General features: G+C 47.1%; 1 protein-coding gene across 1 annotated transcript; it reads right to left on the minus strand.

Moving 5' to 3' along the window:
* Positions 1–5,371: 5,371 nt before the first annotated feature.
* Positions 5,372–10,933, minus strand: LOC135566629 (carbohydrate sulfotransferase 12-like). Its single transcript, XM_065014299.1, is given in 4 exon segments — positions 5,372–5,626; positions 7,833–7,898; positions 7,901–8,137; positions 10,706–10,933. Coding segments are annotated over 4 exon segments (693 nt in total). The 5' UTR covers positions 10,859–10,933; the 3' UTR covers positions 5,372–5,389.
* Between the last annotated feature and the right edge of the window lie 1,835 nt (positions 10,934–12,768).

Here is a 12,768-nt window from a genome sequence, read left to right on the forward strand (position 1 = left end):
GAAACTGTGGATTGATGGCAGCATTCGTGCAAAACTGAAAGCACGCAAACACCTGCTTTTAATCATGGCAAGGCGACCGGAAACATGACCGAATACAAACAGTGTAGCTATTCCCTCTGTAAGGCATTTAAACAAGCTAAGTGTCAGTATAGAGACAAAGTAGAGTCGCAATTCAACGGCTCAGACACGAGATGTATGTGGCAGGGTCTACAAAAAGAAAACCAGCCCCGTCGCGGACACAGATTTCTTGCTCCCAGACCAACTAAACAACTTCTTTGCTCGCTTTGAGGACAATACACATTGCCACTGACATGGCCCGCTACCAAAACCTGCGGACTCTCCTTCACAGCAGCCAACGTGAGTAAAACATTTAAACGTGTTAACCCTCGCAAGGCTGCCGGCCCAGATGGCATCCCTAGCCGCGTCCTCAGAGCATGCGCAGAACAGCTGGCTGGTGTGTTTACGGACATTTTCAATCAATCCCTATCCCAGTCTGCTGCTCCCACATGCTCAAAGACGGCCACTCTTGTTCCTGTTCCCAAAAAAGCGAAGGTAACTGAGCTAAACGACTACCGCCCCATAGCACTCACTTCCGTCATCATGAAGTGCTTTGAGAGACTAGTCAAGGACCATTTCACCTCCACCCTACCTGACACCCTAGACCCACTCCAATTTGCTTACCGCCCAAATAGGTCCACAGACGATGCAATCTCAACCACACTGCCCTAACCCATCTAGACAAGAGGAATACCTATGTGAGAATGCTGTTCATCGACTACAGCTCAGCATTTAACACCATAGTACCCTCCAAACTCGTCATCAAGCTCACGACCCTGGGTCTCGAGCCCGCCCTGTGCAACTGGGTACTGGACTTCCTGACGGGCCGCCCCCAGGTGGTGAGGGTAGGTAACAACATCTCCACCCCGCTGATCCTCAACACTGGGGCCCCACAAGGGTGCGTTCTGAGCCCTCTCCTGTACTCCCTGTTCACCCACGACTGTGTGGCCACGCACGCCTCCAACTCAATCATCAAGTTAGCAGACGACACAACAGTGGTAGGCTTGATTACCAACAACGACGAGACGGCATACAGGGAGGATGTGAGGGCCCTCGGAGTGTGGTGTCAGGAAAATAACCTCACACTCAACGTCAACAAAACTAAGGAGATGATTGTGGACTTCAGGAAACAGCAGAGGGAACACCCCCTTATCCACATCGATGGAACAGTAGTGGAGAGGGTAGTAAGTTTTAAGTTCCTCGGTGTACACATCACAGACAAACTGAATTGGTCCACTCACACTGACAGCGTCGTGAAGAAGGCGCAGCAGCGCCTCTTCAACCTCAGGAGGCTGAAGAAATTTGGCTTGTCACCAAAAGCACTCACAAACTTCTACAGATCCACAATCGAGAGCATCCTGTCGAGCTGTATCACCGCCTGGTACGGCAACTGCTCCGCCCCACAACCGTAAGGCTCTCCAGAGGGTAGTGAGGTCTGCAACGCATCACCGGGGCAAACTACCTGCCCTCCAGGACACCTACACCAACCGATGTCACAGGAAGGCCATAAAGATCATCAAGGACAACAACCACCCGAGCCACTGCCTGTTCACCGCTATCATCCAGAAGCGAGGTCAGTACAGGTGCATCAAAGCTGGGACCGAGAGACTGAAAAACAGCTTCTATCTCAAGGCCATCAGACTGTTAAACAGCCACCACTAACATTGAGTGGCTGCTGCCAACACACTGACTCAACTCCAGCCACTTTAATAATGGGAATTGATGGAAAATATATATCACTAGCCACTTTAAACAATGCTACTTAATATAATGTCTACACCCCTAGATTACTCATCTCATATGTATACGTACATTATATACTGTACTCTATCATCTACTGCATCTTTAGGTAATACATGTATCACTAGCCACTTTAACTATGCCACTTTGTTTACATACTCATCTCATATGTATATACTGTACTCGAAGCACAAGCATTTCGCTACACTCGCATTAACATCTACTAACCATGTGTATGTGACAAATTTGATTTGATTTGATCAAACTTTTATAGATGCCTTGGTGGGTGGGTGGTTTGGAGGGTTGGAGCGAGGGGATGGATGGGAGAATGAGTGGCTGGTGTTGTACTGTTTTTGTTGTTATATCTGAAAATCTATATATAAAGTTAATAAAATAAATAAGAACAGAGAAACAGCAGCATATGATGAGGGTAAAAGTGTGTGTATGTTTGTGTGTGTTGGATTAAGGGATGGACCCAATCATCACCAGTCTAACACCAAAGGATCCATATGTGGCAACTGGCCTTAACAAGTCAGGGTTAGGGGTCAGGGTGATAACACAGCAGCAGACTTGGTTCATGCCTTAGTTTATATTTCTCACATGATATCCTGATGAAATATACATAATTCTGAAATCCAATAAAACTAGAATACTGAAATCAAGACATGGACCCACATCAGAATAATGTTAGTCATTCTGTATAGAAGAGAAACATGAAGATTCTGCTCTGAGGGATTCTAGAACAACATGAAGATTCTGCTCTGAGGGATTCTAGAACAACATGATGATTCTGCTCTGAGGGATTCTAGAACAACATGATTATTCTGCTCTAAGGGATTCTAGAACAACATGCTGATTCTGCTCTGAGGGATTCTAGAACAACATGATTATTCTGCTCTAAGGGATTCTAGAACAATCCTGTTGATGTCCTGTCAGATGGAAACACTCTAACCCAACATGTAGATTCTACTCTGTGAATGGCGAGGTTTGTGGCACAGATCATTATCATGAAATAACAGACAACAGTTCACAGTAAACACAGACTATCATTGTGCATACCCCTATACAACCCTATTACATAGCATCAGCAAGGTACATAAAACACTGACACCATCCCTTTAAGCCCGATAGATAGGTCATCCCTTTAAGCCCGATAGATAGGTCATCCCTTTAAGACCGACAGACAGGTCATCCCTTTAAGACCGACAGACAGGTCATCCCTTTAAGACCTCAAATATACAGATGTTCTGTTTATTTGAAAAATGAGTTTAAAAAAATTATTATTTACAAAAATACTTTGCTGTGTAAACTTTTCATTTTCAACCTCCTGTTTAACCCTGCCTCCTGTCTAACCCCAACCTCCCGTCTAACCCCAACCTCCCGTCTAACCCCAACCTCCCGTCTAACCCCAACCTCCCGTCTAACCCCAACCTCCCGTCTAACCCCAACCTCCCGTCTAACCCCAACCTCCCGTCTAACCCCAGCCTCCCGTCTAACCCCAGCCTCCCGTCTAACCCCAGCCCCCCGTCTAACCCCAGCCCCCCGTCTAACCCCAGCCCCCCGTCTAACCCCAACCTCCCGTCTAACCCCAACCTCCCGTCTAACCCCAACCTCCTAACCTCCTGTCTAACCCCAACCTCCCGTCTAACCCTAACCTCCTAACCTCCTGTCTAACCCCAACCTCCTGTCTAACCCTAACCTCCTGTCTAACCCTAACCTCCTGTCTAACCCCAACCTCCTCCTGTCTAACCCCAACCTCCTCCTGTCTAACCCCAACCTCCTCCTGTCTAACCCCAACCTCCTCCTGTCTAACCCCAACCTCCTCCTGTCTAACCCCAACCTCCTCCTGTCTAACCCCAACCTCCTGTCTAACCCTAACCTCCTGTCTAACCCTAACCTCCTGTCTAACCCTAACCTCCTAACCTCCTGTCTAACCCTAACCTCCTGTCTAACCCTAACCTCCTGTCTAACCCCAACCTCCTCCTGTCTAACCCCAACCTCCTCCTGTCTAACCCCAACCTCCTCCTGTCTAACCCCAACCTCCTCCTGTCTAACCCCAACCTCCTCCTGTCTAACCCCAACCTCCTCCTGTCTAAACCCAACCTCCTCCTGTCTAACCCCAACCTCCTGTCTAACCCCAACCTCCTGTCTAACCCTAACCTCCTGTCTAACCTCCTGTCTAACCCTAACCTCCTGTCTAACCCTAACCTCCTGTCTAACCCTGTCTTCCTCTTTTTAACCGGTAACATGTAACATGTTTCCCCATGCTTCCAGTAGTAGCACACCCATTGGGTTTGTTTCAGAAAATCATTCCCTTCAACATAAGCCTACAACTCCTCAGGTCCTGATGGCTTCCTTATAGAAGGGTGATAATGTTGGCATCGGTCACTGTGAAACAAGGCATTTCCTTTCCACATTAAAACATAAAACACCAAAAAATCCCTTTCATACTTAACTTTAACGCTGGAAAATAAGTGAACATTAAAAACAACTAGAAAACAACGAATTCCCAAACAGTCCAACTCCTCATAGGATGATCAGTAGTGACCAGGGTTCCACCAGGGTTCCATGATGACATGACAGACACCGGAGTTTCATGATGACATGACAGAAACCGGGGTTCCATGATGACATGACAGACACCGGGGTTCCATGATGACATGACAGACACCAGGGTTCCATGATGACATGACAGACACCGGGGTTCCATGATGACATGACAGACACCGGGGTTCCATGATGACATGACAGACACCAGGGTTCCATGATGACATGACAGACACCAAGGTTCCATGATGACATGACAGACACCAGGGTTCCATGATGACATGACAGACACCAGGTTTCCATGATGATATGACAGACACCAAGGTTCCATGATGACATGACAGACACCAGGGTTCCATGATGACATGACAGACACCAGGTTTCCATGATGACATGACAGACACCAGGGTTCCATGATGACATGACAGACACCAGGGTTCCATGATGACATGACAGACACCAGGGTTCCATGATGACATGACAGACACCAGGGTTCCATGATGACATGACAGACACCAAGGTTCCATGATGACATGACAGACACCAGGGTTCCATGATGACATGACAGACACCAGGTTTCCATGATGACATGACAGACACCAGGGTTCCATGATGACATGACAGACACCAGGGTTCCATGATGACATCAAAGCCACCAGGGTTCCAGCAGTCAGGAGTCCAAGTCTTCTCCAAAGGAAGTTGAACCTAACTCTAACTTTCCTCTGTTCTCCTGCTGAGTCCAGAACAGGAGCAGAAGATGCAGCACTCTGGCTGGCTGGTCTTAGAAAATAATGTACAACCTGGAACCATAAAGGATTCTTCGATTTTCCCCATAGGAGAACCCACTGACAATAGCTATTTTTGGTTCCAAGTAGAACGGTTTAATTAATTCAAGGTTCTACGTGGAACAGTTTCATCACTAAAAGGTTCTAAGTAGAACCTGTTTCACCACCAAAAGTTATACCTGGGACCAAAAAGGGTTCTCCTATGGGGACAAGAAAAGAGCCCTTTTAGAAAGCCATTTTCTGAGTGTAGTTGTAGTCAGTCAGTCTAGCAGGGAGTCTGGTCTGGAGTAGCCAAACAGTCTGAAGTCTGGTTCATACAGCCTGTAGAGACCCCTCCTGGCCACTAGGGGCACCCTGTTGAACCAGTCCTCCTGCCAGCTGCTGGCCGTGTGGTTCCTGTGAGAGGGGGGGAAGTCAACCACGTTGTCCACCTTCAAAACCCTCAGCAGCTGTTCAGCATCCTCCTCAACCGTCTCCAGCTGACCCACAAAGTCATACTGGGAGGGGGCAGGGGAGAGAGGGGGAGAGACAGAGAGAAAGTTAACCCAAACAAATTGACTAGCACGCACCAGCATCAGTCTGTGCTGTCTGTTTTCTTCTTTGTTAACAGTATCCCTTTCCGTCTCATAGTGAGAGAATGAACAGCAAACTTGGTTTCAAGAAACAGATAATGCAACGGCTCTCCCCTATTGGACCTAGATAGTGTGTGTGTGTGTGTGTACTGATATGTAGGCTGTGTGTGTGTATTGATATGTAGGCTGTGTGTGTGTATTGATATGTAGGCTGTGTGTGTGTATTGATATGTAGGCTGTGTGTGTGTATTGATATGTAGGCTGTGTGTGTGTATTGATATGTAGGCTGTGTGTGCCATTTTTAAATGTATGTTGATCTGTCCTTGAGCTGTTCTTGTCTATCAACGTTCTGTATCATGTTCTGTGCTCTGTGTTCTGTGCTCTGTGCTCTGTGTTCTGTGCTGTGTGTTCTGTGCTGTGCTCTGTGTTCTGTGTGTTCTGTGCTGTGTGTTCTGTGCTGTGTGCTCTGTGCTGTGTGCTGTGTGTTCTGTGCTCTGTGTTCTGTGCTCTGTGTTCTGTGCTGTGTGTTCTGTGCTGTGCTCTGTGTTCTGTGCTCTGTGTTCTGTGTGTTCTGTGCTGTGTGCTCTGTGCTGTGTGTTCTGTGCTGTGTGTTCTGTGCTCTGTGCTGTGTGCTCTGTGCTGTGTGCTCTGTGCTGTGTGCTCTGTGCTGTGTGCTCTGTGTTCTGTGCTGTGTGTTCTGTGCTCTGTGTTCTGTGCTCTGTGTTCTGTGCTCTGTGTTCTGTGCTGTGTGCTCTGTGCTGTGTGTTCTGTGCTGTGTGCTCTGTGCTGTGTGCTCTGTGTTCTGTGCTGTGTGCTCTGTGCTGTGTGTTCTGTGCTGTGTGCTCTGTGCTTTGTGTTCTGTGCTATGTGTTGTGTGTTCTGTGCTGTGTGCTCTGTGCTTTGTGTTCTGTGCTATGTGCTCTGTGCTGTGTGTTCTGTGCTGTGTGCTCTGTGCTGTGTGTTCTGTGCTGTGTGCTCTGTGCTGTGTGCTCTGTGTTCTGTGCTGTGTGCTCTGTGCTGTGTGTTCTGTGCTCTGTGCTCTGTGTTGTGTGTTCTGTGCTCTGTGCTCTGTGCTATGTGCTCTGTGCTGTGTGCTCTGTGCTGTGTGTTCTGTGCTGTGTGCTCTGTGTTGTGTGTTCTGTGCTGTGTGTTCTGTGCTCTGTGCTATGTGCTCTGTGTTCTGTGCTCTGTGTTCTGTGCTCTGTGCTATGTGCTCTGTGTTCTGTGCTCTGTGCTCTGTGTTGTGTGTTCTGTGCTGTGTGCTATGTGCTCTGTGTTGTGTGTTCTGTGCTTTGTGCTCTGTGCTGTGTGCTCTGTGTTGTGTGTTCTGTGCTATGTGTTCTGTGCTGTGTGCTCTGTGTTGTGTGTTCTGTGCTGTGTGCTCTGTGTGGACCCCAGGAAGAGTAGCTGCTGCTTTTGCAACATCATTTGCCTCATCAATCTACACACAATAACCCATAATGACAAAGGGGATACTGGTTTTTACAAATAAAATACCAATATTTACCCTCAGTAGACAGGGGTAGTTTTCAATTTGTTTTGTTGACAGGTCCAAAATTGATATCTTTGAACATCTGTCTGTAACATTTGATTTGCCTCAAGACACAGGTTTGGAAATCCCTACAATTGCAGAGTTGTCTGACTACCAACCCAATTGAAAGGTTGCTGCTTACACAAAACAATAGAAAAGGCTTGACTTCCCTTATATTCTTGTCTACTAGATGACATGGCTGACCCATTGGCAAAGGTGAAAAAACAATGGGAAGCATATTTACACAGTGACATGTCCTCTGATGAATGGTCCTTATGACTGAACATGTTCAATACAACCTAGAGAGAAATGGGTAACACATGTATACAAGCTTTCTGAATGGCTGTTGGAGATGCAGCTGAGCCACAGGATCAATCAGTCCTATCTTAAGGACCTCTACTGCACTGGTACAATAGTAGAATCCATGTTATTTGTAAAGTAGTGGGGACTGATGTTTGCTGGTCTGATAAATGCAGAATGTTGGGCTAGATAACAGAGTTCACTCTTCTTTCACAAGAAGGTGGATCTTGTTGGCCCTTACTTCTGCCAAAATACTTATTCTTAGACATTGGATAATAATCTAGTATTTTCATATATTACCTGTATTTGACAGGGGTGGCATAGCCGGTAGACCTGTCTCCAGTGCTCGTTGAAGGGGCGTCGCTCTCCGTCTTGGGGTCCAGTAGGTATTGGACAAACTCTGAGAAGGAGGGCGGATTCCCGCAGGGAACGTCGCCCACTGCCGCGGGAGGTTCAGAGTGGTTACCATAGCGACGGAGCATGAGCAGAGCGAATCGGCGGTAGAACTCCTCGTTGGGCTGCTCAAACTTGTTCCGATACGCTGAGATGAGGCGGACGAACGGATCTCTGACGAACAGGAACTTAGTGTACTTCTGGAGCTTCACCTTGACAATAAACAAAACCACCTTTATTAAAACCACCTTCAAAACAAATACACAGTGCATTCGGAAAGTATTCACATTCTGTTACGTTGCAGCCTTATTTTAAAAATGGATTCAATATGTTTCCCCCCCCTCAATCTACACACAATACCCCATAATGACATCACAATACCCCATAATGACATCACAATACCCCATAATGACATCACAATACCCCATAATGACATCACAATACCCCATAATGACATCACAATACCCCATAATGACATCACAATACCCCATAATGACAAAGGTACAAGTTGATACAGGTTTTTAGAAATGTTTTAAAATGTATTACAAATAAAAACAGATATACCTTATTTATAATAAGTATTCAGACCCTTCACTATGAGACTTGAAATTGAGCTCAGGTGCATCCTGTTTCCATTGATCATCCTTGAGATGTTTCTACAACTTGATTGGAGTCCACCTGTGATAAATTCAATTGATTGGACAGGATTTGGAAAGGCACACACCTGTCTATATAAGGTCCCACAGTGTAAGTCAGAGCAGAAACCAAGCCATGAGGTTGAAGGAATCGTAGAGCTCCGAGACAGGATAGTCTTGAGGCACAGATCTGGGGAAGGGACCAAAACGTTTCTGCCGTATTGATGGTCCCCAAGAACCCAGTAGCCTCCATCATTCTTCATCAGTTTGGAACCACCAAGACTCTTCCTGGAACTGGCCGCCCGGCCAACTGAGCAATCGGGGAAGAAGGGCCTTGGTCAAAGAGGTGACCAAGAACCCGATGATCACTCTGAAAGAACTCCAGAGTTCGTCTGTGGAGATGGGAGAACCTTCCAGAAGGACAACCATCTCTGCAGCACTCCACCAATCAGGCCTTTATGATAGAGTGGCCAGACGGAAGCCACTCCTCAGTAAGAAGGCACATGACAGCCCGCTTGGAGTTTGCCAAAAGGCACCTAAAGACTCTCAGACCATGAGAAACAAGATTCTCTGATGAATCCAAGATTGAACTTTTTGGCCTGAATGCCAAGCGTCATGTCTGGAGGCACCATCCCTACGGTGAAGCATGGTGGTGGCAGCATCATGCTGTGGGGATGTTTGTCAGCGGCAGGGACTGGGAGACTAGTCAGGATCGAGGGAAAGATGAACGGTGCAAAGTACAGAGAAATCCTTGATGAAAACCTGCTCCAGAGCGCTCAGGACTTCAGACTGGGGTGAAGGTTCACCTTCCAACGGGACAATGACCCTAAGCATACAGCCAAGACAACACAGGAGGGGTTTCGGGACAATCTCTGAATGTCCTTAAGTGGCCCAGCCGGAGCCCGGACTTGAACCTGATCGAACATCTCTGGAGAGACCTGAAAATAGCTGTGCAGCGATGCTCCCCATTCAACCTGACAGAGCTTGAGAGGATCTGCAGAGAAGAATGGGAGAAACTCTCCAAATACAGGTGTGCCAAGGCATCATACCCAGGAAGACTCTACGATGTAATCGCTGCCAAAGGTGCTTCAACAAACTACTGAGTAAAGGGTCTGGAAACTTATTTAAATGACATTGAAGTTTTATTTTTAATATATTTGCACAAATTTCTAAAACTGTTTTTTGCTTTGTCATTATGGGGTATTGTGATGTCATTATGGGGTATTGTGTGTAGATTGATGAGGGGGAAAAAAACAATTTAATCCATTTTAGAATAAGGCTGTAACGTAACAAAATGTGGAAAAAGGGGTCTGAATACTTTCCAAATGCACTGAATACATCACTTTCAGCTTTATATATTAAATTAAACCAAATGTGCCAGCTGTTAACTGACCACCATCAGGGTTCGTGTCAGCTGTTAACTGACCACCATCAGGGTTTGTGTCAGCTGTTAACTGACCACCATCAGGGTTCGTGTCAGCTTACTACCATCAGGGTTCGTGTCAGCTGACTACCATCAGGGTTCATGTCAGCTGTTAACTGACCACCATCAGGGTTCGTGTCAGCTGTTAACTGACCACCATCAGGGTTCGTGTCAGCTGTTAACTGACCACCATCAGGGTTCATGTCAGCTGTTAACTGACCACCATCAGGGTTCGTGTCAGCTGACTACCATCAGGGTTCATGTCAGCTGTTAACTGACCACCATCAGGGTTCGTGTCAGCTGTTAACTGACCACCATCAGGGTTCGTGTCAGCTGTTAACTGACCACCATCAGGGTTCATGTCAGCTGTTAACTGACCACCATCAGGGTTCGTGTCAGCTGTTAACTGACCACCATCAGGGTTCGTGTCAGCTGTTAACTGACCACCATCAGGGTTCATGTCAGCTGTTAACTGACCACAATCAGGGTTCATGTCAGCTGTTAACTGACCACAATCAGGGTTCATGTCAGCTGTTAACTGACCACCATCAGGGTTCATGTCAGCTGTTAACTGACCACCATCAGGGTTCATGTCAGCTGTTAACTGACCACAATCAGGGTTCGTGTCAGCTGTTAACTGACCACCATCAGGGTTCATGTCAGCTGTTAACTGACCACCATCAGGGTTCATGTTAGAGGTAAGAGATTAGAAGTGAACTGACCTTCATCAGGTGTCGTGAGAACTTCCCGTAGCGTTTCCAGAACTTGTTGAAGGTGAAGTGGAGGCTGCTGTTGTGGACCATCTCCTGAGGAACCGCCAGAGGGTCCCTGTACGGAACTCCCTCCTGGAGCAGACTCTCACTGAGCACGATCATGATCCTCTTCCAGTTACTACACGCCACCTACAGTCAATAGAAATATACATACAATATACAGTGGGGCAAAAAGGTATTTAGTCAGCCACCAATTGTGCAAGTTCTCCCACTTAAAAAGATGAGAGGCCTGTAATTTTCATCATAGGTACACTTCAACTATGACAGACAAAATGAGAAAAAAATTCCAGAACATTATTACATTGTAATATTCTTTATGAATTTATTTGCAAATTATGGTGGAAAATAAGTATTTGGTCAATAACAAAAGTTTATCTCAATACTTTGTTATATACCCTTTGTTGGCAATGACAGAGGTCAAACATTTTCTGTAAGTCTTCACAAGGTTTTCACACACTGTTGCTGGTATTTTGGCCCATTCCTCCATGCAGATCTCCTCTAGAGCAGTGATGTTTTGGGGCTGTTGCTGGGCAACACGGACTTTCAACTCCCTCCAAAGATTTTCTATGGGGTTGAGATCTGGAGACTGGGCCACTCCAGGATCTTGAAATGCTTCTTACGAAGCCACTCCTTCATTGCCCCGGCGGTGTGTTTGGGATCATTGTCATGCTGAAAGACCCAGCCACGTTTCATATTCAATGCCCTTGCTGATGGAAGGAGGTTTTCACTCAAAATCTCACGATACATGGCCCCATTCATTCTTTCCTTTACACGGATCAGTTGTCCTGGTCTCTTTGCAGAAAAACAGCCCCAAAGCATGATGTTTCCACCCCCATGCTTCACAGTAGGTATGGTGTTCTTTGGATGCAACTCAGCATTCTTTGTTCTCCAAACACGACGAGTTGGGGTTTTACCAAAAAGTTATATTTTGGTTTCATCTGACCATATGACATTCTCCCAATCTTCTTCTGGATCATCCAAATGCTCTCTAGCAAACTTCAGACGGGCCTGGACATGTACTGGCTTAACATTTACATTTTACATTTAAGTCATTTAGCAGACGCTCTTATCCAGAGCGACTTACAAATTGGTGCTTTCACCTTATGACATCCAGTGGAACAGCCACTTTACAATAGTGCATCTAGGTCTTTTAAGGGGGGTGAGAAGGATTACTTTATCCTATCCTAGGTATTCCTTAAAGAGGTGGGGTTTCAGGTGTCTCCGGAAGGTGGTGATTGACTCCGCTGTCCTGGCGTCGTGAGGGAGTTTGTTCCACCATTGGGGGGCCAGAGCAGCGAACAGTTTTGACTGGGCTGAGCGGGAACTGTACTTCCTCAGTGGTAGGGAGGCGAGCAGGCCAGAGGTGGATGAACGCAGTGCCCTTGTTTGGGTGTAGGGCCTGATCAGAGCCTGGAGGTACTGAGGTGCCGTTCCCCTCACAGCTCCGTAGGCAAGCACCATGGTCTTGTAGCGGATGCGAGCTTCAACTGGAAGCCAGTGGAGAGAGCGGAGGAGCGGGGTGACGTGAGAGAACTTGGGAAGGTTGAACACCAGACGGGCTGCGGCGTTCTGGATGAGTTGTAGGGGTTTAATGGCACAGGCAGGGAGCCCAGCCAACAGCGAGTTGCAGTAATCCAGACGGGAGATGACAAGTGCCTGGATTAGGACCTGCGCCGCTTCCTGTGTGAGGCAGGGTCGTACTCTGCGGATGTTGTAGAGCATGAACCTACAGGAACCGGCCACCGCCTTGATGTTATTTGAGAACGACAGGGTGTTGTCCAGGATCACGCCAAGGTTCTTAGCGCTCTGGGACGAGGACACAATGGAGTTGTCAACCGTGATGGCGAGATCATGGAACGGGCAGTCCTTCCCGGGAGGAAGAGCAGCTCCGTCTTGCCGAGGTTCAGCTTGAGGTGATGATCCGTCATCCACACTGATATGTCTGCCAGACATGCAGAGATGCGATTCGCCACCTGGTCGTCAGGGGGAAAGGAGAAGATTAATTGTGTGTC

Source organism: Oncorhynchus nerka, unplaced genomic scaffold (assembly GCF_034236695.1).
Source record: "Oncorhynchus nerka isolate Pitt River unplaced genomic scaffold, Oner_Uvic_2.0 unplaced_scaffold_3936, whole genome shotgun sequence".
Classification (NCBI taxonomy): Eukaryota; Metazoa; Chordata; class Actinopteri; order Salmoniformes; family Salmonidae; genus Oncorhynchus; species Oncorhynchus nerka.